Raw genomic sequence first — 23710 nt, 5'->3', positions numbered from 1 at the left:
CAAGCTGGATTTTGAATCTGACTGGGAAGACCTGCCTCAGCGCATCAGCATACCCGACAACAAGCCATTCAAGTGGATCCCACTCTTTCCTGCTCAGTTGCCCATCACCCTGAGGAAATACAGTGACTTACAGTCAATGAAAAATGTACTACCAAGAGTGGCCCACAAGTACTATGATGATCTTCCTCATCAGTAGTATACATAGCCTACCAAATAGTACACACACACACACGCACGCACGCACACACACACACGCACACGCACACGCACACACACACACCCGCACACGAAGAGAAAGAGAGAGAAGAGAGAGACAAACACACACAGACAGATACAAACACACATAGACACACGCACACCTCTATTATGAGCCTACAGGCCTCCTCTGCAAATTAATGGGTGGGTGAGGTGAAGTGAGTAAGTCTCCTTACTCTAGCTGCCATTTTGTGATTAAAATTGAAAAGTTACAGTGTGTTATGGTTACATTATAGTATGTCATGTTCATTTTATAGTTTGAAGAAAAACTGCCTAAGTCATAGGCATAATCTGCCTAAGTCACTTTTATTAGACAAAAGAAATGATGTTGGGTTTTGTTCTTTTTCCATACTTTTCCTCACATATACTTAAATGTTCTGTGAAAATATCAATTAAAAATATGCATGTGATATTTAGAAAATTAGTTTTTTCTTGTTTTCCGAAAACACAAAAAAATGACTTAGGCACTTATGCTATGAAGCTAACGCAATGTTTCCTGATCTTGGTCGCACGCGTAGGCTTCTTCTAGTGATTTGATGGTTTTTTCTAATTCCTGAATATTTTTGTTTTCTTCTTTCTTTTTGTGTGATGAGAAAGAAATTATTTTACCTCTCATCACAGCTTTCCCTGCTTCCCATAGAACAGAAGCAGATATTCCGGGAGTGTCATTAAAGTCTAAATATGAAGTCCATTCCTTTTTAAAATATTTAATAAAGTCTTCATCTTTAAGCAGTGATGTATTAAATCTCCAGTTTTTACTTGGCGTAGTATTATTCTTGTGCATTAGTTTTAAAGATGCAGGAGCATGACAGCTATAGGATGAATCTCAGTGTCTGAAATGTCACTCAGCAATGAGCTGCTGACCAGAAAATAATCCAGACGAGAGTAAGAGTGATGAACAGAAATAGAAATCTACCCTCTGGATCTATAACTGTATCGAGTACTGTAAAATTAACCATTGGTGATGTTGGGGTGGTTCTACAGTTCTCCCCATTAACTGCTCCTTTCATAATTCTTCCTCTGCCCCACTGCAAGTATATTCCTTACTGTTGGGGTGAAGGGAGCGCCATGCATCGCGAAGGCCAAAGTCGCTCATATACTGTTTGATTATATTTGTGGATTGCCAATTGCGCTGAGTTCCTGTTGTGTTGAGCCTATCCATTTCTTCATTTAGTCCAAGGTTGAGGTCACCACCAAGAATGAGTGTGCAATTGAGGTGTTCAGAGAGTGCACTAAAAAATCCGTGGAAGAATGAGGGTTCATCAACATTTGGACCATATATACTTAGAATACATAGTTTTTTGTTCAATATTAATAGTTTAATAATTAGAAATCTACCCTCTGGATCTATAACTGTATCGAATACTGTAAAATTAACCATTGGTGATGTTGGGGTGGTTCTAGAGACCATGGGTGGGAATGACGTTGTGATCGGTGGCACCCTCCCACAGCGCATGGCCTCCTGTCTGGAAGTGCTGGACTTCTTCCTGTGCCAGCACCACCCAGTGGTGTCCAGCTTTGTGCTGGCGGAGAGGGCGGTCGTAAAGAGTGAAGCAGGAAACCGGAAAGACTTGGTGGACGCTGTAGCTCACATTCTAGGTAAGCGTCAGGTTATACCAAACTAGCGTTCATAAAGGTGTTATATAAGAAAAGACCGCCGTCCTGAGTCGCTTTGGTGATCTTTGAGGTTACTTTGTATCACAGACATCGACTCATTTCTTCGTTGTTTTTAACTTCTTCTCAATCAGGTGTGCGGGATGTCAGCAGTCTGAAGGCTGACACCTCATTGGCTGATTTGGGTCTGGACTCTTTGATGGGCGTTGAGGTTCGCCAGACTCTGGAACGCGACTATGACATCGTCATGGCCATGAGGGATATCCGCCAGCTCACCATTAACAAGTTGCGACAGCTGGCCAATAGCAAGCCAGAAGGACAAAGCGGTATGAAGAGCTGCTTTTTAAATGCAGAAAGATCTTTGAAAAGGTTTCAGGTTGTAAAAAAGCACTTATGTATTTGTTTAAATCGAGCTGTTAAGACTCTTGTTAGTATGAAATGTGTTATCGTCTGTGAAGGTTCTCAGTCATCCAGGTCATCGTAGTCAAAGGAGCTTGAAAAGAAAAGCGTCTGGACTTCTTTAAGTTACTTGAAGACGTTTCACCTCTCATCCGAGAAGCTTCTTCAGTTCTAAGGTCAAATGGTGGAGAGTCCCAGATATAAACCTAGTGGGAATAACCCCCCACAGAGGGACAAAAGGACCCCCTGATGATCCTCTAATCGCCTGAGACAAGGTGTGAAACTGGGTGTGGGCCCCAATCAGCCAGAGTTTCGGGTGGGTTCATTGTGAAACCTGGCCCCACCTTATCATGCGAATTCCTGAGATCAGATGGCCCAGGATGTGAGTGGGCGTTAGGGCGTCTGGGAAGGGATCTCAAAACTGGATTATAGATGGCAGAGAGTTGATGTCGTAAACCCCCGCCTCTGTTCAAAGATGGTCGCTCACAGTGGACATAGATGCTTCTTTCACTCCTCTTTCAAACCATCTGTCCTCTCTGTCCAAAATGTGAACATTGGCATCCTCGAAAGAGTGACCTTTATCCTTAAGATGCAGATGGACTGCTGAGTCTTGTCCTGTGGAGGTGGCTCTTCTATGTTGTGCCATGCGCTTGTGAAGTGGTTGTTTGGTCTCTCCAATGTAGAGGTCTGGGCATTCCTCGCTGCATACACCACATTGTTGAGTCTGTGTTTTGGCGTTTTATCTTTCGAGTTAACGTTAAAGGGATGGTTGGCTCAAAAGAGCTCTGACTTTTTGTCAGCCTGGTGTTACGAGTTCAAAATTGGGGATGGAGACAAGAGAAAAAACCACAATAACAACACTGGTCCGGCCGGGTTAAGTCAAACGATGATTTTAATGATCACACACGTGGGAGATGGACACTGTATGCAGACAGCCTCAGATCTCAAAATGGTGGAGCATTGATCAAACTCTTATAGCCTCTGGTGCCCCCACCTTATCATAAAAGCCTAAACATTCACATGCTTTTCTCTCACACGGCGCCTAAGCTACGACCTTGGCTCCCTGTTTATCTGCTCCTGCTGAGATGGGGCAGAAAACTCCAGCATGTTCCGTTCTCTTCTAATCAGACAAATAAGGCGATGACTTTCTGCAAACAGTATTTCTTATAACATCATAAAACAATATCATTCATCCACAATAAATCAGCAGTCTAATGTAATGCAAATCAGTTTAACTAATGCAATAGTTATCAGCTTCTTCTAATTCAGGAGAATAATGCAAACTAAAACTACATAATAATTCACAATCTTTAATTAGGGGTATAACATGGCATAAAATAATATTATAATCTAACACTGGCTACAGTGCTGAAGAGAAACCTGGGGTTGTTCTTATTTTCTTCAATCAGTCATGAATAGTAAGATGTTCTGGCTTTGCGGAGGGCTTTCTTATAAAGCAGCAAACTATTTCTCCAGGCTAAATGATGATCCTCTAGATTTGTGACACGCCATTTCCTCTCCAGATTACGAGTCATCTGTTTTAGGCTACGTGTTTGAGAATTATACCACGGAGTCAGGTACTTCTGATTAGAGACCTTAGTTTTCACAGGAGCTACAGTATCCAGAGTCGTACGTAGTGAGGAGGTGAAATTATTAACAAGATAATCGACCTCTGTTGGGGTAGCGTTCAGATAGCTGCTCTGCTCTGTGTTGGTACAGGGCATTGGAGATGATAACAGTGGGTGGATTATATTCTTAAACTTAGTTACAGCGCTTTCAGAAAGACATCTACTTTGATAAAGTCTACTCTTCACCGCTGTGTAATCAATTATTGTAAATGTAAATGTTATCAGGAAATGATCAGACAGGAGAGGGTTTTCAGGAAACACTGTTAAATGTTCAGGTTCTATGCCATATGTTAAAACAAGATCTAGAGTGTGATTAAAGTGGTGGGTGGGTTCTTTTATATTTTGAGAGAAGCCAATTGAGTCTAATAACAGATTAAATGCCATGTTGAAGCTGTCATTTTTAGCATCTACATGGATGTTAAAATCACCCACAATAATTATTTATCTGAGCTCAGAACTAAACTAGATATAAAGTCTGAGAAATCAGACAGAAACTCTGTGTAAGGCCCAGGTGGACGATAGATGATAGCAAGTAACACTGGTTTCTGAGTTTCACAGCTGGGGTGGACAATGTTAAGCATCAGGCTTTCAAATGAATTAAAAGTCTGTCTTGGTCTTTCATTAATTAATAGGCTGGTGTGAAAAATTGCTGCCACACCGCCCCCTCGGCCTGTGCTTCGAGATTTCTGGTAGTTAGAATGACTCGGGGGTGTTGATTCATTTAAACTAACATAATCATCCTGCTGCAACCAGGTTTCTGTAAGGCAGAGTAAATCAATTTGTTGATCAATTATTAAGTCATGTACTAACAGAGACTTGGAGGAGAGAGACCTAATATTTAATAATCCACATTTCACTGTTTTACTTTTCTTTGGTTCAGATGTGGATACTGTATTGTTCTTTCCTTGTAATTGTTTATGTTTAAGTTGTTTGTTGCTGGTTTTTAGTTTGTTTTTTGTCTTTTTGGAAGCTGACACAAGAGAGTGATATTATACCCCTCATGTCAAACTGACAGGTCATGAATTATTCATGAGCTCCGGAAGTAATTACTTCCGGAGCTCCGGAAGTAGGAAGTAATTAAGGAAGTAATAAAAATATGATATTCATAAAAAATATGATATTCATAAAAATATGCTAGTTCATAGCTCATTGCTTCCCCCCCCCCCCTAAAAACAACTAATGGATTATTTAGATACTTTCTTATATATCAAATAGCATTCTTTTATTTCTTTAAGCCATTAAAATATTTTTTATTTTTTTATGCTCAAAAAACGCCATCTGGTGGCGGGTCAGTGTGTGGGCACGCGCGTGCGCGCCCGAGACTGTGTGTCTGGGCGCGCGGGGGCGCCCATGTCTCCAGACCGTGCTCTCTCGAGCTCCGTGCTCATGTGTTTAAAAATGTATTAAACCATATTAAAATTGTTTAGTTAAACTTGTGCTTTTGTAACGTTCAGTATGGCCACAAATACAGGCTGCATGCCTTGGGGGAAAACTTTATTTCGATTTATATGCATTTTTAGATTTAGAATAAAACTCATACTCAGAAAAAAACTTTCGCGATCCCCTAACCCTAACCCTCCTTAGAAACATAAGCAGGGAAAACTCCTTAAAAAACCCTCCGCGCTTTCTCCAAAACCCTACAATAACTTGTTAAGGTACCCCCTCTATTCCCAAAACCTTATATTCGATAACAGGGGAAATCCTGAAAAAATCCTTAGTCTTTTTTCTCAAATTCAGCGCCCCGCCCCCGTCATGCTCAGCCAAACAAAGCCAAAACTCCTTTAAAAAAAAATCTCCGCGATTTCTCCAAAACCCTAGAATAACTTGTTAGCTACCCCTCTATTCCCAAAAGCGTTATAATCCAAAACAGGGGGGAAAGTCCTTAGTCTTTTTTCTTCAAAAACTTCCCTCTTACTAGCAAGCTCTAAAATTCAACGCAGAGTCTAAGTTCTACCTCGCTCTTAATCTCCGAGCCACAACTTCTTGCAGAGCACAATTTTTTCCTGCTTGTTCGCTCCCCGCTCTGCTCCCGAATGCGCTGCTTACCTCGTTTGAAAATTCCCCCCTTAGACCAACTCCGCCTCACTGCGCCCCGCTGCCAATCACATCACTATTGCACCGCTCCCTTCGCACCCCGGTTAGCCAATCCGCTCCAGGTCCGATTTACCTTCTCAGCCATAGGTTTATTCACTTACTGGCATTCAGGATAAATAATCTAACATTTCAGCTTAAGTTTAACTGTTTTTTTCTCTCTCAGAAAAAACAAGCAAGTTTTCTCTTTTTTCTCAGAAAAAACAATCAAGGTTTCTCTTTTTTCACAAAGAAACATGGCCGTGAGACCTACCAACCTAACGGTGCTTTCTCAAACTCCTGTAAACTGCTACAGAGCTTCCGCCACGGCGTCTGAACTCAGAAGACTACATCTCTGCAGAGTGCAGCCAACAACAGCGGCCAACCGTTTGGAGCAAAGATTCAGCCTCAACAATGGCAGGTTTTGGGGTTATGCCTTCAGCCTCCCAGAGAGTGAAATCTTTTTCTATCAGCTCAAAGCCGGTGAAAGTTTTGGTCTGCTAACACCGCGGATCACTTTTACTAGCTCTGACTGGGCGGTTATTACACTCATTACCACCCCTGAAATAGAGAGAAGCGTGCGGGAAACGAGCTCTCAGCAACCGCGGACCAGAGACCAGCAAACACAGACGCGTCGGGTTTTCAAAGAGGAATACTCGTTCCCCCCATTCACCCAAGAACACAAACGACTCCGGACTGAAAACACGGTGAGCAAAACCGTCACATACACCCAGTGGGAGACCAAGAGCACTCCATTTTGCAGATGGGTATATAGAGTTAGTCGACAAACATGCGAGCAAGCTTGCACAGATGATTTTGTGATCGACCTTACAAACACCCAGTCCGGGGTTTTCAGCACATTGCTTCGGATTCCGACTCAGCACTGGCTCAACATGATGGCCGAGAACAATGCGACAATCTTAAACCTGTTCAAAATGAGTAAAACTACAACTGAGCTGGTGATGGTTGGAAATAACCCGCCACGGTCAACATACCCCCACCCCCACATCCGGTCCCCCCTTACCCCGCCTTCTCCTAATCCTAACCCTTAAAAACCGCAATCGCTCTCTCACCCACAACTTAAAACAACCATGACTCACCACAGCTTTGGACCCCTCAGCTCTCTATCTCCATCATCCCTCCGACCATCAGCTGCTTCTACACCACCACCCAGCCCGCCAATGGATCTCGCTACACCGCCACCCACTCCGCCAATCGATCTGGCTACTCCGCCATCCAGTCCATTGATCGAGAGCCCGCATCAGGCCTCAGCGTCTCTGGCCGCTATGCCTCCACCCCCGCCCTCATAACCTCAAGGATGGAACTCGCCCAGCCACCCACAACTAGCCGCTATCGGGTGGCAATCACCGGAGCAGAGCCCCTCAAGCACCGCAATCTCCGGTGCATCGCTGTGGGCCATGGGCGACCCTGTGTGCCGGGCTCTTTTCCGAGAGTCTGAAGACAACGAGCCTTCGCCCGCGGACAACGATGAGGCCGCGACTCTACTCCCTACTGCTGTTTTTGAACTTATAAAATTGGCTGTAAAGTACCTCGTTAACTCCTTGCTCCAGAAACACAGACAAGATGTCTGTCAAGGATGTGAGGTGTCACATCCCTCACAAAGACGACATTCATGTCTTTTCCCACTGGAAAAATATTACTTTTTCAAGTACTATGATGAACTCTGCAGAAGATTATGGAATGGACATTTCACCAACACATTATTACAAATTTTGCGGTTAGAGGGTTTTTCACCACCAGCGGCTCAAGTCAGAGGTGTGGCCCAAGCATATCTCTTTGAACTCCGAGATGCCCGTGATATAGAGACCGCACTGTTAGAAATTGACTCAAGCGTTACAGAAGTTACCCGGACCATAATTGATAAAGTACTATATGACAAATACTCCCTTTGGCTCCCCTAGTAATCGTTTTTTCTTCTCTCCCTCTATTACCATTTATTTTTCTTAACATGTTTTATTTTTCTTGTTTTTTACTTTTAAATGTTTTTCTCTGTTAGTTTTTTAGAACTTTTCTTGTTCATGTTTATTGTTTTGTTCATTACATCAGATTAAATAGTTTGTTGAAAACCATTACATCAAATAAAACTTTTTGGAAAAGCATTGCAACAATCAATCTTGTTATTTGTTTCGCACCCATTCAAATCTATTGCTTTCATGACATCAGATTAAATAGTTTGTGGAAAACCGTTACATCAAATAAAACTTTTTTTGGAAAAGCGTTGCAGTAAATCAAACTAATTATTTTTTATTTCACTAGAAAAGAAACAAACTATAAAAAATATATTTGCAAACTCGTTACATGACATAAAACTAGCCGCTCATAATGAAATAAAACCATAGTTAAACATAACTTGAAAGATCACACATGGCAGAGCAGAATCTAATGAAACGTGCATATTATGACCCAGCTCACCCTGGTAGCTTTTGCGGTGTGGAAAAATTGATTAAAAGCATACAGGATGAAACAAAGATTAACGCGCAAACAGCACAGAAATTCCTCTCTGGACAAGACGCTTACACCTTACACCGAGCTGCACGCCTGCGCTTTCCGAGAAACCGTGTGTTTGTCCCCAGACCTCTTAATCAATACCAAGCAGACCTTTGTGATATGAGAGCGTTAGCCGAGCATAATGATGGCTATCAATATTTACTTACAGTTATAGATGTTTTCTCTAAAAAAGCTTATGCAAGAATCTTGAAAAACAAAACAGGCGTTCAAGTCACTAAGGCATTTGAATCTGTCTTGAAACATGGCCAAATCCCACAAAAACTCCAAACAGATAGCGGTAAGGAATTTTTTAATTCCAGTTTTCAATCTTTAATGAAAAAGCATGGTATAAATCATTTTGCTACAGGGAGCGATCTAAAAGCATCAGTCTGTGAAAGGTTTAATAGAACTCCATCCATCCATCCATCCATTCGCTTCCGCTTATCCTTTTCAGGGTCGCGGGGGGCGCTGGAGCCTATCCCAGCTCTCATAGGGCAAGAGGCGGGGTACACCCTGGACAGGTCGCCAGTCTGTCGCAGGGCCAACACACAGGGACAGACAACCATTCGCATTCACATTCACACCTAGTGGCAATTTGGATTATCCAATTAACCTATCCCCACAAGTTGCATGTCTTTGGACGGTGGGAGGAAGCCGGAGTACCCGGAGGGAACTGTGGAGCAGGGAAATTATTTTACTGCTATTGGTAAATAATTGTCATCATTACCATTGCATTAATAAATATAATCTGTAGTTTATATTGCATTCAGAGGTTAAACAGTGTGTGTCTTTCAGAAAGACTAAGTGCAGCAGGCTGACAGGAAGTTGCAGAGAGTTTGCAGGAGAGAAAGCAGAAGTGAAAGCAGAGTCTAAGTATTCTGAGGAGCAGGTTAGACGAGGCTATTTTGAAAGTCTAGGTTATTCAAATTGTCTGTTATACTTTTATATTCTTTTACTAAGCTCTTAGTAGAGGTTCTTGATTAAAACATTTATTCAACATAGTACATATAGTTTCAGTTAGGTTATTACACATAAGGATGAGCCTCTGTTCTGGTGAAAGGTCAGAAGTGCAACAGGTGAATTGAGAAAGAGCATTTAAGGACAAGACACAGACAGTTAGTAGGTGAGAGGTGACATAGAGGCTGAGTGAGGTCAACACACACACATTAGTTAGATTTATTTATAGGAAAGAGTTTAGACATGTCTGGTGCTAACTGCGAAAGTGTCTCGGTGAAAGAGGAACCGTTCCTTGGTGTCTCGGCAAGAAAGAGGAACAAGACAAGAACTGAAAGGTTGACCGGAGGAATCGGCCATGAAAATAGAAGATGATGTTCTTCTTTAAAGTCATTGTGGTGTTGATTTGACGTATGTATAAAATGTATCTGTGACGCATGAAGGGGCGTCAGTAAATCAAACCCTGATGCTATAAAAATCTGTTTATGCTTTGATTAAGTCGAAGATCAATTGCTGTCTGCGTACAGAGTTGTCTTCCCACGCGTGTATTCATTAAAATCATCGTTTGACCAAGATCTTCTGGACCATGGTGGTTTGTACTCTCCTTCCTCAATTTTGAACCTTAACATTTGGGGGCTTCGTCCGGTTATTGAGGAGGGAGAGTTGGAGGTTTAGACGGAGAAATCCGGGGTCCAAGGTGGTCGGATGGGCAGACATGAGTGCCAGTGGTCGAAGTGAGTGGGCATAAGCCAGCTTATCCAAAGGTAAGGCACTACCTGTTGAATTATTTCCAAAGTGTGCCAAATTGGACATGATAAAATTTAAGTCTACTCACTGAAAGTACTGGTGGATGTCTGTTTTGATTTTGATGAAAAATCTCATGAGTTAAAGCAGTTAAAGTCTGCTAGGAAAATTGGGTTGGAGTCCCAAGGAAAAGGATTTAAAAGCAGTTAGAGTCTGCTAAGAAGAAGTTAAAGCAGTTAAAGTCTGCTAAAGCAGTTAGAGTCTGCTAAGAAATACTGGGTTGAAGTCCCAAAGAAATTGAGTTAGAGTCTCAAGTAGTTTGGTAGGGGATTTGGTCATTTTGTGGGTTAAAGTCCCGGTTGGTCATTAGGTCAGACCTTGGTTGGTCATTTTGTGGGTTAGAGTCCCCATTGTCCATCAGGGTAGATCTGCCTCAGTCATACACTTGTTTTGGGTGTTGATTGTTGTTTCAAAGTATTATAAATTATTCTAGAATGGCAGTTAGAGTCTGCTAGGAAGCGCAGAGCCCGGAGGTTACGCTCCCTCCTTGTCGTGGACGCGCGACATTGACCTGTCGGCGAACAGGGTTAGTTCAGTTTGGCTTAACTGTGGGGTACAGGGCATCCTGGAATGAAGCTAGGAGTTAGAGTCTCCTTACCGTTTGGAACGGTAGTCTGCGCTTTTTTGGTCAGCAGAAGTTGGACTTCGGGCGTGTAACTTTAACTTAACACTTCGGGGTAAGCCTTGGCTGTGAAACGCCAAAAATAGAGCTTCAGGCAAAGTTTGGGTTGGTTGACGCTTTTAAATTAACTTAGGGATGTTAGAGATTAGACCAGAAACAGTTAGAGTCTGATACTGGTGAATTGGTCGTAAAAAACTGAGAGTTTATCCGCTGGGCGGTTATTTTAAATTTGTCGAAATTGTGTAGGCACTAAAGCTGACAGATCTGACAGTAGTTGTAAATATAAGACGTCTTTGTAATATAAAATGAGAGATCTCTGTGTGAAAGGAGTCTGAGGCAATGCTGCTGCTATTTTTAGACGGTGTGTGTGTGAATGAATAGTTCAGCAATAGTTGCTGATGTGTTTTATTTTTTCAATTTCTTGTGTGTGCCGTGAGAATTAATAGAGGTTTCAATCGTTTTTTCTTTGTTTTTGTTTACTTGCTCTTTCTGATTATGACAAGCATGTCTAAAATACTCGTAGGAAAGCGTGTTTTGAGTTATATTCCTCAACTCTAGTCACAGTTTAGGTGTGTGAAGGTGGTGACTAGAAGGTTTTGAATGATGAATGAAGGTGTGAGAGGTATTTCTTTGGTGATGTGAAGTAGGAGGTTTTAAACTTTGAAAGTGTTTTTAATTTAAGAGATGCATGAGTGATGTTATAAGAGTTTGAGTTTCTTTTTCTTTCAGTTCAAAAACGCATAAGTACATACACTTGGTACACCCGTTTACTCTTTGACTTTATTAAAACAGACGGTGTATTTGAGTTTGAATTTCAGTAATTGTATGTTGATATGGTAATTTAGTTTTATGTTAGGTGAAGGAGATGTCCATCTCTGCGTCTTGCAGGATTGAAAGTGAGCACGTTGAAGGTTGTGATGTGAATGCTGTGAGTACTCGATTTGAATGATTCGGTGTGATTTGTACAAAATAATAAAGAACTAATAATAACTCATAGGCAAGTGTGTGAACAGAGGAAGTCTGAGAGAGAAGTGTGTGCGTGGGCAAACTGCAGAGTGTGCGTGAAATAAGGGTGTATTGTTTACATGAAGATTTAGTAGAACTAAAGTAGAACGTCACAAACAAACAGATAAAAAAGTAAAATAAAGAGAGAAAATAACTGACAATTACATCAACGAATAGAAAACACACATACACAAAGTGCCATATGTGAAATTATTGTAGGAAAGAATCAGAAGGGAGATAGGTTAATATAAGATGCAATGAAGGAAGCAGCTTTCACTCCTTTAATTTCCAGAGCCAGTGTGTTCCCTCCCCTCATAGCACCCCTGCCCACTTGGGCCCCGTATCAGGCGAGTATGGAAGGCTGGTAGCCCATGACGGGTAAGATCCCACCTCAAAACCCTGGGACAACCTAAGGCAGGCACAGTCACGATTACTCGGCCCCACTCAGTCCCTGTGAGCCCAGACTCACTGGTGAGATGAAGTGAAGAAGACGGGACCTCAAGGGTAAAGCCGCTGGGCTAAGGCGGAGGTGGAAAGTGGCAAGTGGAGCCCTAACTTCTGGCTGAGGACAATAAATGCTGCTATTTAAGGTAGGAACTTAAAATTTGGATTAGCAAATTTGGGAAGGAGAAAATTGACTGTTTGAAGGCAAAATTATGAAGGGATTTGACACACTGCAGAAGCAACATATGCAAATTCACATACACAAACATAAAATACACTTGAGTTTGGAGCTGAGGAAAGTGAGTTATGAAAACAAAAAAGTGATTAAAGTAGTTTTAGAAAAAAGGGGACTTAGAAGTACTCTAGGACTAAGTGATCAACAGTAGTGATCACTGTAGAAAGAAATAAAATAATTTAATAAGGAGATAATGTTTAAACATATGTTTCTGTTGTTACAGCAACTTGTTGAGATATGACTCAGTATGCAAATTAGCTGGAGTGTGTGTGTGACTGTGACTTTCAGGAGAGGAAGCATAGCAGAGAGAAGAGAAGTGCAGATTTGGGTAGGAAAATGTATAGTTTAGTGATTATATGTTGTCGTAAGGGGGTCTTATGCTGAATTTAAGTATGTTAAAGAGCATAAGGGGGTGATTTTTGTGTGCAAATTGTGCGGTTTTAATGAGACTTTCGGTGTATTGAGGAGGTGAAATTATGTGGTGGCAATACTTGTGTGTTTAAGGTTTTTTGAGGTTGTTGGGGTGATGGGTTAATTCTGTCAGTTAGGTTCGGGTTGTTGTTGTTTTTGTTTTTAATAGAGGGAGTTTTAGGAAACATGGACATGTCTAAGAGGGGGCCCATTATTTTTGTAACAGTGCACTTAGAGAAAACCTGTCAGGTGATTTTGTTTTGTGTTTTGTGAGCTAATAATCAGCTCTATTTTTTCTCATTTCTGTTCTAAGCAGGCCTGCAACAGCGTTGACAAATTCTCGGGGAGAGTAAATATAAGGGGGCTTTCCAGATTACAACTGGCTGAGGAGAAAGCTACCTGTGGGGACCTGATCAGGTCATAAGTCCCTGTCCAAAAAAGGATTGTAGCGAGTCAATCCAGTCCAAAAGCATAAAGAAATATTTTCCTATGGAAAAAAAAAAAGAGCTCATTTTGCTGAGGGTGGAGGATCTGATCGAACGGGAGGCTCCACTATTAGCAAATATATGGGGTGACTGCATGTGAGTGTGTGACTGGATGAAGGTGAGGATGAATAAATGTGGACAAACAATTGGCTTTTACCAGAGAAAATTTCTGTTTTGTTGACGGGGGTTAGATTATGGGATCATGGTATATTGTTGGGAGAATGCCAAATGTTAAAGGGGAAACATTTTTTGATATAACTTATGTTACCATTAATTGAAGAAACACATGACTGATAATTGTTTTGTTTTAAGTTTATTTTTATAACACAGATTGGATCATGAGTGGGAAAACTGAGCATTTTAAGTTCTGTATAGTATTGTGACACATTTCATGTGTCAAAATAAAGGGGGAATTTAAGGTTTAATAATTTAATTGTTTAATAATTTAGGATCATTTTAGGACTGTTTTGGTTCTTATTATGCGTAATTATGTTTGGGGGTTGTTGATCATTTGGGTATGGTAAAACTGAAACTGTTATTTTTATGTTAAGGTTAAAGGATTAAAGTGAACTGAATCCTGTTTAGAAGATACAATGCCGGTTTTTCAAAGCTGTGAATAAATCTTAGGGGGAAAATTAATGAGGGTTGAAGGAGGAGAACAGGTTTGATTTCTTTTTGATGTCTAGAAGTAGTGGTTATAATGTAGGCTTACATACAGATATTGCATAGGTTTATTTTTAGGATAAAGGGGAGAGCTTATACGTGGAAATGATTTTTTATACATATTGCATTTTGTGCCTTTAAAGGAGTTGTGGCTCAATCCGTCTCTTGAGGGTCATGAGCCTTTGGCTAGCGCTATGATTAGCCAATCTACTGTGAGGATGATATGAGTCATTGAAGGATTGCACACGCTTACAGACACAGAGTTCATAAACACACATGAAAGTATTGATTCCAGGCAAAAGGCCTAAAATTGATTTAGCTTTTAACTGAACTTAAAGAAGGACCAAAGAGGAAGGAAAGCATATATTTGGTTACGTCTGATAAACTAAAATTAGGAGGTATTGTTACATTAAAATGAGCAAAATGAAATAAAAGGCTATACCAAAAACAGGTTATAACATAGGAAATGTGAGGTTAAAATGAAGTTAGTGTTAACACACAGGAGTTGTTTTTCTTATATGCTTACATTTAATTGATTAAAGTGGTTGTTTTCTTTTGGAACTTTTAGTAGAATAGGCGCTTATAATGATTTTCTTGTTAAAAGGTGACTTAAGATTAGAGTAGAGGAACTTGCAGCAGCGACAATTTGTGATGATCAGATAAGGGAAAATAGAGCAAGCAACCGGATGTGAAAGCAGCGCTTAAAGAGTTTTAAAGTGATGAGTAACGTTGAAGAATATATATAAATACAAGTCAATAAGTTAAAAACGTAATTAGGATCAGGCTTTTGATTACAGAGTCCCAAATATGATAAGTTAGGGAGGTGCAGGAAAAGGTGTTTTGTTTCCTTTGCAGAAGATCTCGGCGACCACAGGAGGGGCGAGGATCCTGGAGATCTCGAGGCATGAGGGACCACAAGAGAGGGACCGAGAAAACCAAAGCTTACACATGGAGTGTTCTCAAATGGGAGCTGGTGTTTATTACTGGACCAATTAGATGACATGAGGTTGTCTGACTTGCTGAGCGAGGACACAATGTATTGCGACCTCTGGTGTTCCAGAGGTCGAGAGAGGGAGTGTGGAGCAGGGAAATTATTTTACTGCTATTGGTAAATAATTGTCATCATTACCATTGCATTAATAAATATAATCTGTAGTTTATATTGCATTCAGAGGTTAAACAGTGTGTGTCTTTCAGAAAGACTAAGTGCAGCAGGCTGACAGGAAGTTGCAGAGAGTTTGCAGGAGAGAAAGCAGAAGTGAAAGCAGAGTCTAAGTATTCTGAGGAGCAGGTTAGACGAGGCTATTTTGAAAGTCTAGGTTATTCAAATTGTCTGTTATACTTTTATATTCTTTTACTAAGCTCTTAGTAGAGGTTCTTGATTAAAACATTTATTCAACATAGTACATATAGTTTCAGTTAGGTTATTACACATAAGGATGAGCCTCTGTTCTGGTGAAAGGTCAGAAGTGCAACAGGTGAATTGAGAAAGAGCATTTAAGGACAAGACACAGACAGTTAGTAGGTGAGAGGTGACATAGAGGCTGAGTGAGGTCAACACACACACATTAGTTAGATTTATTTATAGGAAAGAGTTTAGACATGTCTGGTGCTAACTGCGAAAGTGTCTCGGTGAAAGAGGAACCGTTCCTTGGTGTCTCGGCAAGAAAGAGGAACAAGACAAGAACTGAAAGGTTGACCGGAGGAATCGGCCATGAAAATAGAAGATGATGTTCTTCTTTAAAGTCATTGTGGTGTTGATTTGACGTATGTATAAAATGTATCTGTGACGCATGAAGGGGCGTCAGTAAATCAAACCCTGATGCTATAAAAATCTGTTTATGCTTTGATTAAGTCGAAGATCAATTGCTGTCTGCGTACAGAGTTGTCTTCCCACGTGTGTATTCATTAAAATCATCGTTTGACCAAGATCTTCTGGACCATGGTGGTTTGTACTCTCCTTCCTCAATTTTGAACCTTAACAGAACCCACGCAAACACGGGGAGAACATGCAAACTCCACACAGAAAGACCCCGGCCTGATGGTGGAATTGAACTCAGGACCTTCTTGCTGTGCGGCAACAGTGCTAACCACCGTGCCACCGTGCTGTTTAATAGAACTCTTAAAAGTAAAATGTATAGATATTTCACTGCTGCAAATACACGTAGATATATCGATGTGTTACAAGATTTATTAGACAGCTATAACAGTAGTTACCATCGTTCCATAAAAATGACCCCAAATCAAGTTAATTCAGACAACACAGCCTTAGTATTTCAAAACCTGTATGGCACCTCTTCTCGCTGTAGAAAAAACCCCATGAAATTTAAAAAAGGTGATCACGTTAGGCTCTCTAAAGTCAGAGGTGTGTTTGATAAGCGGTATGAGCAAACATTCACAAGCGAGGTGTTTACTATTGACCAATGCATACCTACCCAGATAGCAAGGAGACATTGAACAGATGTTGATTTTCCATCTGAACCATCAGAATCGTCAGGATTGAAATGTCAACACAAAACCAATGTTGAAACAACATTGAAATACTGATGAAACCTTACACTGACATTGAAATAACATTGATTCACTGTTGTTCTGTCATCGTTGATTGTTGATCTATTTATAGTTGACAAGGTGACAACAATCACGTTGAAAAACCATCGATTTATGGTTGAGCGGGAAATTAAAGCTGCTACCACTTGGACTATTCCGCAGCACCCCTATCACATTGGTACATCCCTCCAGGTAACCATTGTCTTGTACAGTAGAGCGGGACATTAGATTTACTCTCAGCGGAATTGACCGGAGAAGGCATCAGTTCATGCACTGCACTGGCCTGCACCACGATTAGTATAAGGTAAGAATGAATGACTTTTGTTCTATTCGTTATTTCCACGGTTGCATTTGAATAACAGTAAAAAAAAACAAACAAACTTGTTAATGTAAAGTTTCGGATAAAATGTGGGAGCCCGAAATTGTGTCTACTTTCATCTTACAATCCGGCAACAAATAAATTGCACTGTGAACAAAGTCTATCAACAAAGAAAACATTTTCGTTTCATACTTTTCCGTTATATTCCCTTACAAAGCTAGCTTTAACGCTTCAAGGGTTCCTTTGTTCTTGCCGTCACCTCGGCGCTTGACCCAGACTTTCGCTCTGTAGTTGCTTTTTAGCATAGTACTACAAAAAATTGTAAATCTGTGATATATGATTGATAAACGTAAAGGTAACTGTATAAATGTGTTCAATGACTTTGTTACTTTTAATGATTGGAGAGCACCCGCTTCGATTCGCACTCAATTCAAACTTTACGCTGCACGCTCACCTAACTTTACGCTGCACGCTCACCTAACTTGCGTTTGCACCTTTTGTCCACACGTAAACTGCGTTTAGCATTTACGTGTGGACGAGGAAGACGGAGAAAACGCAGCGTCAAAGGTGTGCGCCTATTTTGACGCCACACTGTGCGCCAAGTTTTTGTCTCGGTGCCATGAATTCCTACAATGGCAGACTTAGACAAAATACTGTTAATTTTATTATCTTCAGTGTTTAAATGCTTACATATACGGGTTTGCTTGTAATTGTTGCCTATATACATTTTAAGCTATTATTTATTATTTAGTTCAATCAATAGATCAAGTTTTGTAGTGACTATGAAATATATTGTAATTATCTGTTTCCTGTTTATCCTAGACAGGGCAAAAAAGGACTCCAAATTTAAAAAAAAAGATAAAAATGAAAGACTGGTGCATTGTGCAGTTTAGCACTGGTGGTACAGAAATAGTCCCTAGATCATGGATAAATGGGGAGAAATTGTCATGGCCTCCATATCCTCCGTGAGACACATTCAGGATCCACAACGCAGTAAAGAGGAGAGTTCATCCTGGTGCAACATGGCTCACCTATGCACCAGTCCGACTTCTAATAAGCCATGGTGGGTATCATCTGGATTGGTGTTGTATAAATGTAACAATAACAAGTTTTTCGTGTCCTAATTTATGTCTGGCCATACATTGTGTTTGTACTTCCAGACACATTTCACGAAGCAGAACGCAGTCTTCAGAAATATCTAAGTGAACACTGTGATACGTCTGACCTTCAGTCCGAAGCTGAAACTCAGACCAGTCATAAAAGAAAGCACAAGTAAAACTTTTTTTATTTCACAAACATATCTTTGATTGCTAAGAATTTATGATCTTGTCTTTTATACATATCTGTGGTGCTTGCATACTGCAATATCACCACATAATATAGTCCAAAAAGTGGAAGCTTGTAAACTTTTTATAAATGCAAAGCCGTGTACACTTGTGCACTTCAAAAATTCCTTGTATACTGTACCTTCTTGCACATCTCCGTTTCCTGTGTGTGTTGTTATAAATCAAACTGTAACTTTAGGAAAAAATATTCCAAAAGCACATTTGTAATTACTTATGACCGTTTTCAACTTTTTTTCTTTAGACCAAATCCCCTGTACACATATAGTGACTCAGAGGATGAGCAGCCCACAAAAAAATGGTTTCCCCAGGCCCCTCGAGTGAAAATACCAGGTAATAAAATACTGTCTAGTGTCTTTGTACATATCTGTGTGTGACACAAGGAAACGTTTGACAAGTTGTCTGTATTCTTAAATACTTAAAAAATAAAAAATCTTTTTCTGTCAGACCTGACGAGAGCTGTTAACGAACTCCGTGAGGAGGTCAGAGCCATCCGCAATACCGGCTGCAATGAATCGGTAGATGTTGGGGTACTGCCTCTGGATTTGCCCTTGCACAACATTGAGGAGCTAAACAATGCAGAGCCAGCTCTTCAATCACAAGAGGCAAATAAGGCAATAGTAAGTATATAAAGGTTATGTACACTTTGTAACTATAAAGTGTAATAGCTGTCAGATGTGATTTAAATACATAACAACGGCCTGTTGATTAAACACACAAGCACTTGCATACACATTTAAGACATGAGACACGCTAATTCCATCTCTTAAAATGTGTCTATAGGTGAGACGCTTTGCCTTGATTGGAGCCTGACGCAGCAGTTAGGGGCAAACTCTATGTCCGAGTTTGTCTTTGCACAAGCAGTGCAGAAATGGCTCCGATACGCCCCAGATCGTTTGGGTGGTGCAGGACGCACATCATGCAAAAAATTACAAACTTCTGTGAATCATATAAACGTAAATAGGAAACTGTCTTTTAATTTAGCAAACGAAACATGCCTATTGACCTTTTTTTGTTTATTTTTTTTCTCTGTTACATCACATGCAATGCTTTCTTATTTTAGGATATTAATATTGACATGATACATTGTGAGACATTTGGGTTTTTTTTATAAAGGGTGTCCAATTTAAGGAATAAGTACAATTATGTGTTTAGGTGGTTGAAGTATTGATGGAAACATGCAGTAGTTTAGTATTGGTTAAAATACCTATAAAGAAAGGTAGATTTCCAGTCATGATTTAACTGTTGTTTTAATAAAAAGCAACTGTGCGAAAGAGGTGGAAAATCAACACCATAGCTCAACAGTGTTTCAATATCAGAATCTGACATTGTTTCAATGTCAGCAGTATTAGAAAATATAACGTTGAATCAACGTCAGGTTTCAACATTGATTCAACATCAAAACCTGACGTTGTTTCAACGTTAAAAAAGGGTGCAAGAGTGACGTTAGGTCAACGTCACACTTCAACGTTGATTCAATGACACAGCCTGATATTGACTCAACATTGTTTCAATGTTTCCTTGCTATCTGGGTAGAGATCCTCCCGTTTATAAAATCAAAGATTATGACGGGGAAGAAATTATCGGTAGTTTTTATGAGCATGAGCTGCAGAAAATCACTCTTGTCAAGGATAAGCTCTATCACATAGAGAAAATTCTCTCAAAACGTAAACAGAGGGGACAGGTTTATTTCCTGGTCAAATGGAGGAGCTGGCCTGAGAAATTTAATAGCTGGGTTAAAGCCAGTGAGCTTAAAACCATCGCATAACAAACTTCGGGCCACACACGCACCTTGGTAACCTTGGTAACGGGTCAGCAATGACTGTCAGGTCGCAGGGTTTTTACGTCACGCTTCCATCAAATGCAAGTTTGAATGTATTTAAAAATAACACCAGCAGCTGTTTCCGTGTGGATCTCGCCCAGCATCTCAATCTCGATGGGGCATGGGAGGTTGCTCTCACTGAAATTTCATATCCCTATACATGGCTTAATCTCCCTAATGATAAGGCTTATTTTGAATGTAGGAGAAAGGGTGATGCTGAGCAGAGGTCTGATAACGTGGTTAAAACCAAAATACGCGCCGGGTTTTATGAGGACGCTGAAACTTTGAGAACTGAGATTGAGGCCTGCCTCAGACGTATCGGCTCTGATATTTATCTAAAATATCATCCCATTGTTAAAAAGTTTGAATTCACAGCTGGGGGCATATATCAACTAAGGTTTTTTCCTCCTCTCGCATATATGCTTGGTGTACCAGCAGGTGTATGGCAACGATTCGAGCGCAAATTTGCCCCATATCTTTCAGATATAAAGGCTGGCTGTTATCATCTATTCTGTTATTCTGATATAGCTGCCTTACAGCTCGTGGGTGATAGCTACTCCCCGCTACTGCGTACTGTGAAAATAGAGGGCAATTACGGAGATATCGTCACCCTATCTTTTAACAAACCAGACTATATTCCAGTTGCACGAAGACAAATTGAAAATATCCATATTGAAATCAAAACTGATCAGAACGAGCCTGTAAACTTTACCTACGGTAAAACGATAGTAAAGCTACACTTCCGGCCTGTCAAGGATCTTGCATAACTCATAACAAAAAAAAAAGGATAATAATAGATTTATAGGGTATTATCAAACGCAGGCTGGTAACGGTCTGCCCGGATTTTCAGGTGCACCTGTAATTTACGGGCGCGGAATAGCGTCTATTTTCTCTAAATTGTTTAGATTTGTAACCCCGTTCATAAAGAGGGGTGTGAGCATCGCAAAGCCTCACCTCAAATCTGCTGTCAAAGGTTTTGCTTCTGATATTGTTACCTCATCACTCTCAAATTTAACTCGGTCGAACACACCAGAGCAGCAAGAGGGTTCGGGGTTGACCCTAATTTCGCGCAGACCCTTGAAGCGGCCCCCAGGTCAGAGGTTGAGAGAGTTTAAAAAGCGCAGGAAAACGGTGAAAAAGAGACAGAGTGGGAAAACCGTCAGACGGACAGGACGCAAGACTGATATATTCTAAACACAACATCAACTAAGAAGCAATCAGCAATGTCTTTACTTCACGAGAGATCAAACGAATGCACCTTGAGTGAGTTAGATATTTTTACAGCCCCACTCACTCAGATGTCTATCGAGGACAAATGTTATTCAGAAAATCTACCAGTAACAGCGCTCACAGATCGGGGGCCTCTGGAATTTTATGTCCCCGGAAATGGCTTGCATTACTTAGATCTGAATGATACACTGCTCAGTTTAAGACTGAAAATAACAAACCATGATGGTAGCGATATTGAGGCAGACGCTAATGTTGGAATTATAAATTACCCTTTAAACACCATCTTCAGTCAGTGTGACGTCACATTGGGCGACAGATTGATTTCACAAGCGAGTTCGACACATGCATATAGAGCCATAATTGAAACATATTTAAATTACTCAGAAGAAACTCTGAAAACTCAATTTACTGCAGGTCTGTTTTACAAAGATACAGCTGGCTCACACGACTCCCATGTTGTCAATAATGGCCCGAATAGGGGCTTAGTCCGGAGGGCAGTTTACAGTGAACGCTCGCGAGAGTTCCATGTGATCGGGCCGCTACATTCAGACATATTTTTCTGCGAAAAACTCTTACTAAATAATGTGGATCTACGGATTAAACTCACAAGAGCAAACGATGCTTTCACCCTCATGGCGCCTGAAAATGCCAATTACCATCTCAATATTGTTGGGGCATCATTGTTCGTAAGGAAAGTCACGGTGTCCCCCGCTGTCCGTGTTGGCCACGCCTCCGCTCTCATGCATGCGAATGCATTGTATCCCATCTCCCGGATTAATGTAAAAACATTTTCAATACCCGAGAACTCGCGGATATCACATCATGAGAATCTGTTTCTGGGCTCACTTCCCCGTTACCTGGTCATAGGCATGGTTAACCATGAGGCTTTTACAGGTCGATATGATTTATGCCCTTTCAATTTCCAACACAACAATCTAGAGTTTTTGGCTCTGTGTCATGAGAGTAAGCAAATACCAGCCAAAGCGTTTCAACCCAATTTTGCTGAAAATCAATCCGTAAGAGAGTTTTACAGCCTGTACACTGCTACCGGGAGAAACCTGAAAGATTTGTCCTTGTGCATTGACAGACAAGAGTTTGAACAAGGATATACATTGTTTGTTTTCAATATGAATCCTTCAGATGACACTCAGGCCTTGTCACCTGTGATAAATGGCAACTTGAGACTTGAAATGCGCTTCAGAGTGCCACTGCCTCACACAACGACACTGATCGTTTATGCTTGTTATGATTCCATTCTCGAGATCAATTCCAAAAGACAAGTTTTGGTTGATAATTACTAAGGTTTCACTTTTTTTATTGAATCATGAACAATCACCAATTGGAAAGTATTATGAGACTGTTAGTGGGCGATAGTTTTTTTGGAGTATATGCAGAAGATGAATTATTAGCATTACTCAAACGCTCGTTTAAACGGCCTACATATATGATCATAAATACAGATCCTAGGAACAAACCTGGAACTCACTGGTTGGCTATTTCTTTAGATGAAGATGGAGGTGCTAGTTTTTACGATTCGTTTGGATTCCCACCAGATTATCCTTTTTACCCGAAAAGTATTGTAACATTTCTGAAAAAGCATGCTAAACGAGTATCTTTTCATCAAAGACAGCTACAAGCCACACTCTCGACTGTATGTGGCCAGCACTGCATATTTTTTCTGGCTAAAAAATCGCGTGGAAAGAGTTATAAGGATGTACTTGCTTTATATAGCTCTGACCAAATCAAAAATGATAGCATGGTCTCGTGTTTTGTAAAATGATTTATCAGATGTGTATTAATATGTAAGGCTAGCAATTTTAATCAAACTTCGTGTTCTCTGAAAGCTTTTAATGATTGTCATTTGTGCTAAAAAAAAAATTTCAATAAAACTAACAAAACGTTTCTTGGGAGAAAAAAAGTGGTGTATTGTGCTTATTTGTTATATAAAAACATGAGAAACAATTAACTTTTAAAAACAATAAGGTTTTATTTTTTTGTTTTTGATTACATCAGAAATACACCCAATACGGTGTGATGCTCTTGCTTTTCTTCTTCTTCTTTTTTTTCTTAACAATAACATCATCCTCAGATGATGTTTGGTATTCTCCTGTTTCTCTTGATCCTTTTAACGCTGCTATTTCTCTTCTAGCTGATAAGTTTCCAATAGTTGATAGGGGTATTTTTACATCCGCCAACATTCGCGCGAGCGAGCTCCAGCCTATGGGTTTCACACTTGCACGGGGACTTGCTAAAAATTTCATCAGGTCCAGCATTTGACTACCTACTATGGGCTTTTCTCTATGCATCAATTCGCCCTCCTCACTCCATCCGATGTGACCTTTTGATGCT

The 23710-nt window shown here is 40.5% G+C and overlaps 2 protein-coding genes and 1 long non-coding RNA gene across 5 annotated transcripts; all 3 read left to right on the top strand.

Moving 5' to 3' along the window:
• The first annotated feature begins 1643 nt into the window (after window positions 1-1643).
• On the top strand, window positions 1644-7425 carry LOC120734082 (fatty acid synthase-like). Its single transcript, XM_040032655.1, has 3 exons — window positions 1644-1854; window positions 2004-2317; window positions 7087-7425. Exons 1-3 carry the CDS (start codon window positions 1665-1667, stop codon window positions 7423-7425), a joined length of 843 nt encoding a protein of 280 aa, XP_039888589.1. The 5' UTR covers window positions 1644-1664.
• Window positions 7426-9943: 2518 nt separating this feature from the next.
• On the top strand, window positions 9944-13453 carry LOC120733615. The gene is made up of 2 exons (XR_005695883.1): window positions 9944-10321; window positions 10379-13453. It is a non-coding gene; the product is annotated as an uncharacterized LOC120733615 (long non-coding RNA).
• A 2758-nt stretch (window positions 13454-16211) lies between these two features.
• Window positions 16212-23319, top strand: LOC120733608. 3 transcript variants are annotated; one of them, XM_040031905.1, is made up of 5 exons: window positions 16212-16951; window positions 17789-18238; window positions 18554-18642; window positions 18757-18929; window positions 19093-23319. In XM_040031905.1, the coding sequence occupies exon 5, from the start codon at window positions 21355-21357 to the stop codon at window positions 22660-22662; it is 1308 nt and encodes a 435-aa protein (XP_039887839.1). In that variant the 5' UTR covers window positions 16212-16951; window positions 17789-18238; window positions 18554-18642; window positions 18757-18929; window positions 19093-21354; the 3' UTR covers window positions 22663-23319. The 3 variants fall into 3 exon arrangements, with proteins under 3 accessions (XP_039887839.1, XP_039887840.1, XP_039887838.1); XM_040031906.1 differs by having other exon boundaries at window positions 16212-18029; window positions 18127-18238; XM_040031904.1 differs by having other exon boundaries at window positions 16212-18238.
• The last annotated feature ends 391 nt before the right edge of the window (window positions 23320-23710 follow it).

This window comes from Simochromis diagramma, unplaced genomic scaffold (assembly GCF_900408965.1).
Source record: "Simochromis diagramma unplaced genomic scaffold, fSimDia1.1 OVJJ01000216.1, whole genome shotgun sequence".
Taxonomy (NCBI): domain Eukaryota; kingdom Metazoa; phylum Chordata; class Actinopteri; order Cichliformes; family Cichlidae; genus Simochromis; species Simochromis diagramma.
This window is presented reverse-complemented; position numbering and strand designations above follow the sequence as displayed.

Coding starts and splice junctions, on each gene's coding strand:
- LOC120734082 (XM_040032655.1), top strand. CDS start 1,665: ATGGGTGGGAATGACGTTGTGATCGGTGGCACCCTCCCACAGCGCATG. Junction 1,855..2,003: donor CGCTGTAGCTCACATTCTAG/GTAAGCGTCAGG, acceptor CTTCTCAATCAG/GTGTGCGGGATGTCAGCAGT. Junction 2,318..7,086: donor TTAGTATGAAATGTGTTATC/GTCTGTGAAGGT, acceptor TGGACCCCTCAG/CTCTCTATCTCCATCATCCC.
- LOC120733608 (XM_040031905.1), top strand. CDS start 21,355: ATGTCTTTACTTCACGAGAGATCAAACGAATGCACCTTGAGTGAGTTA.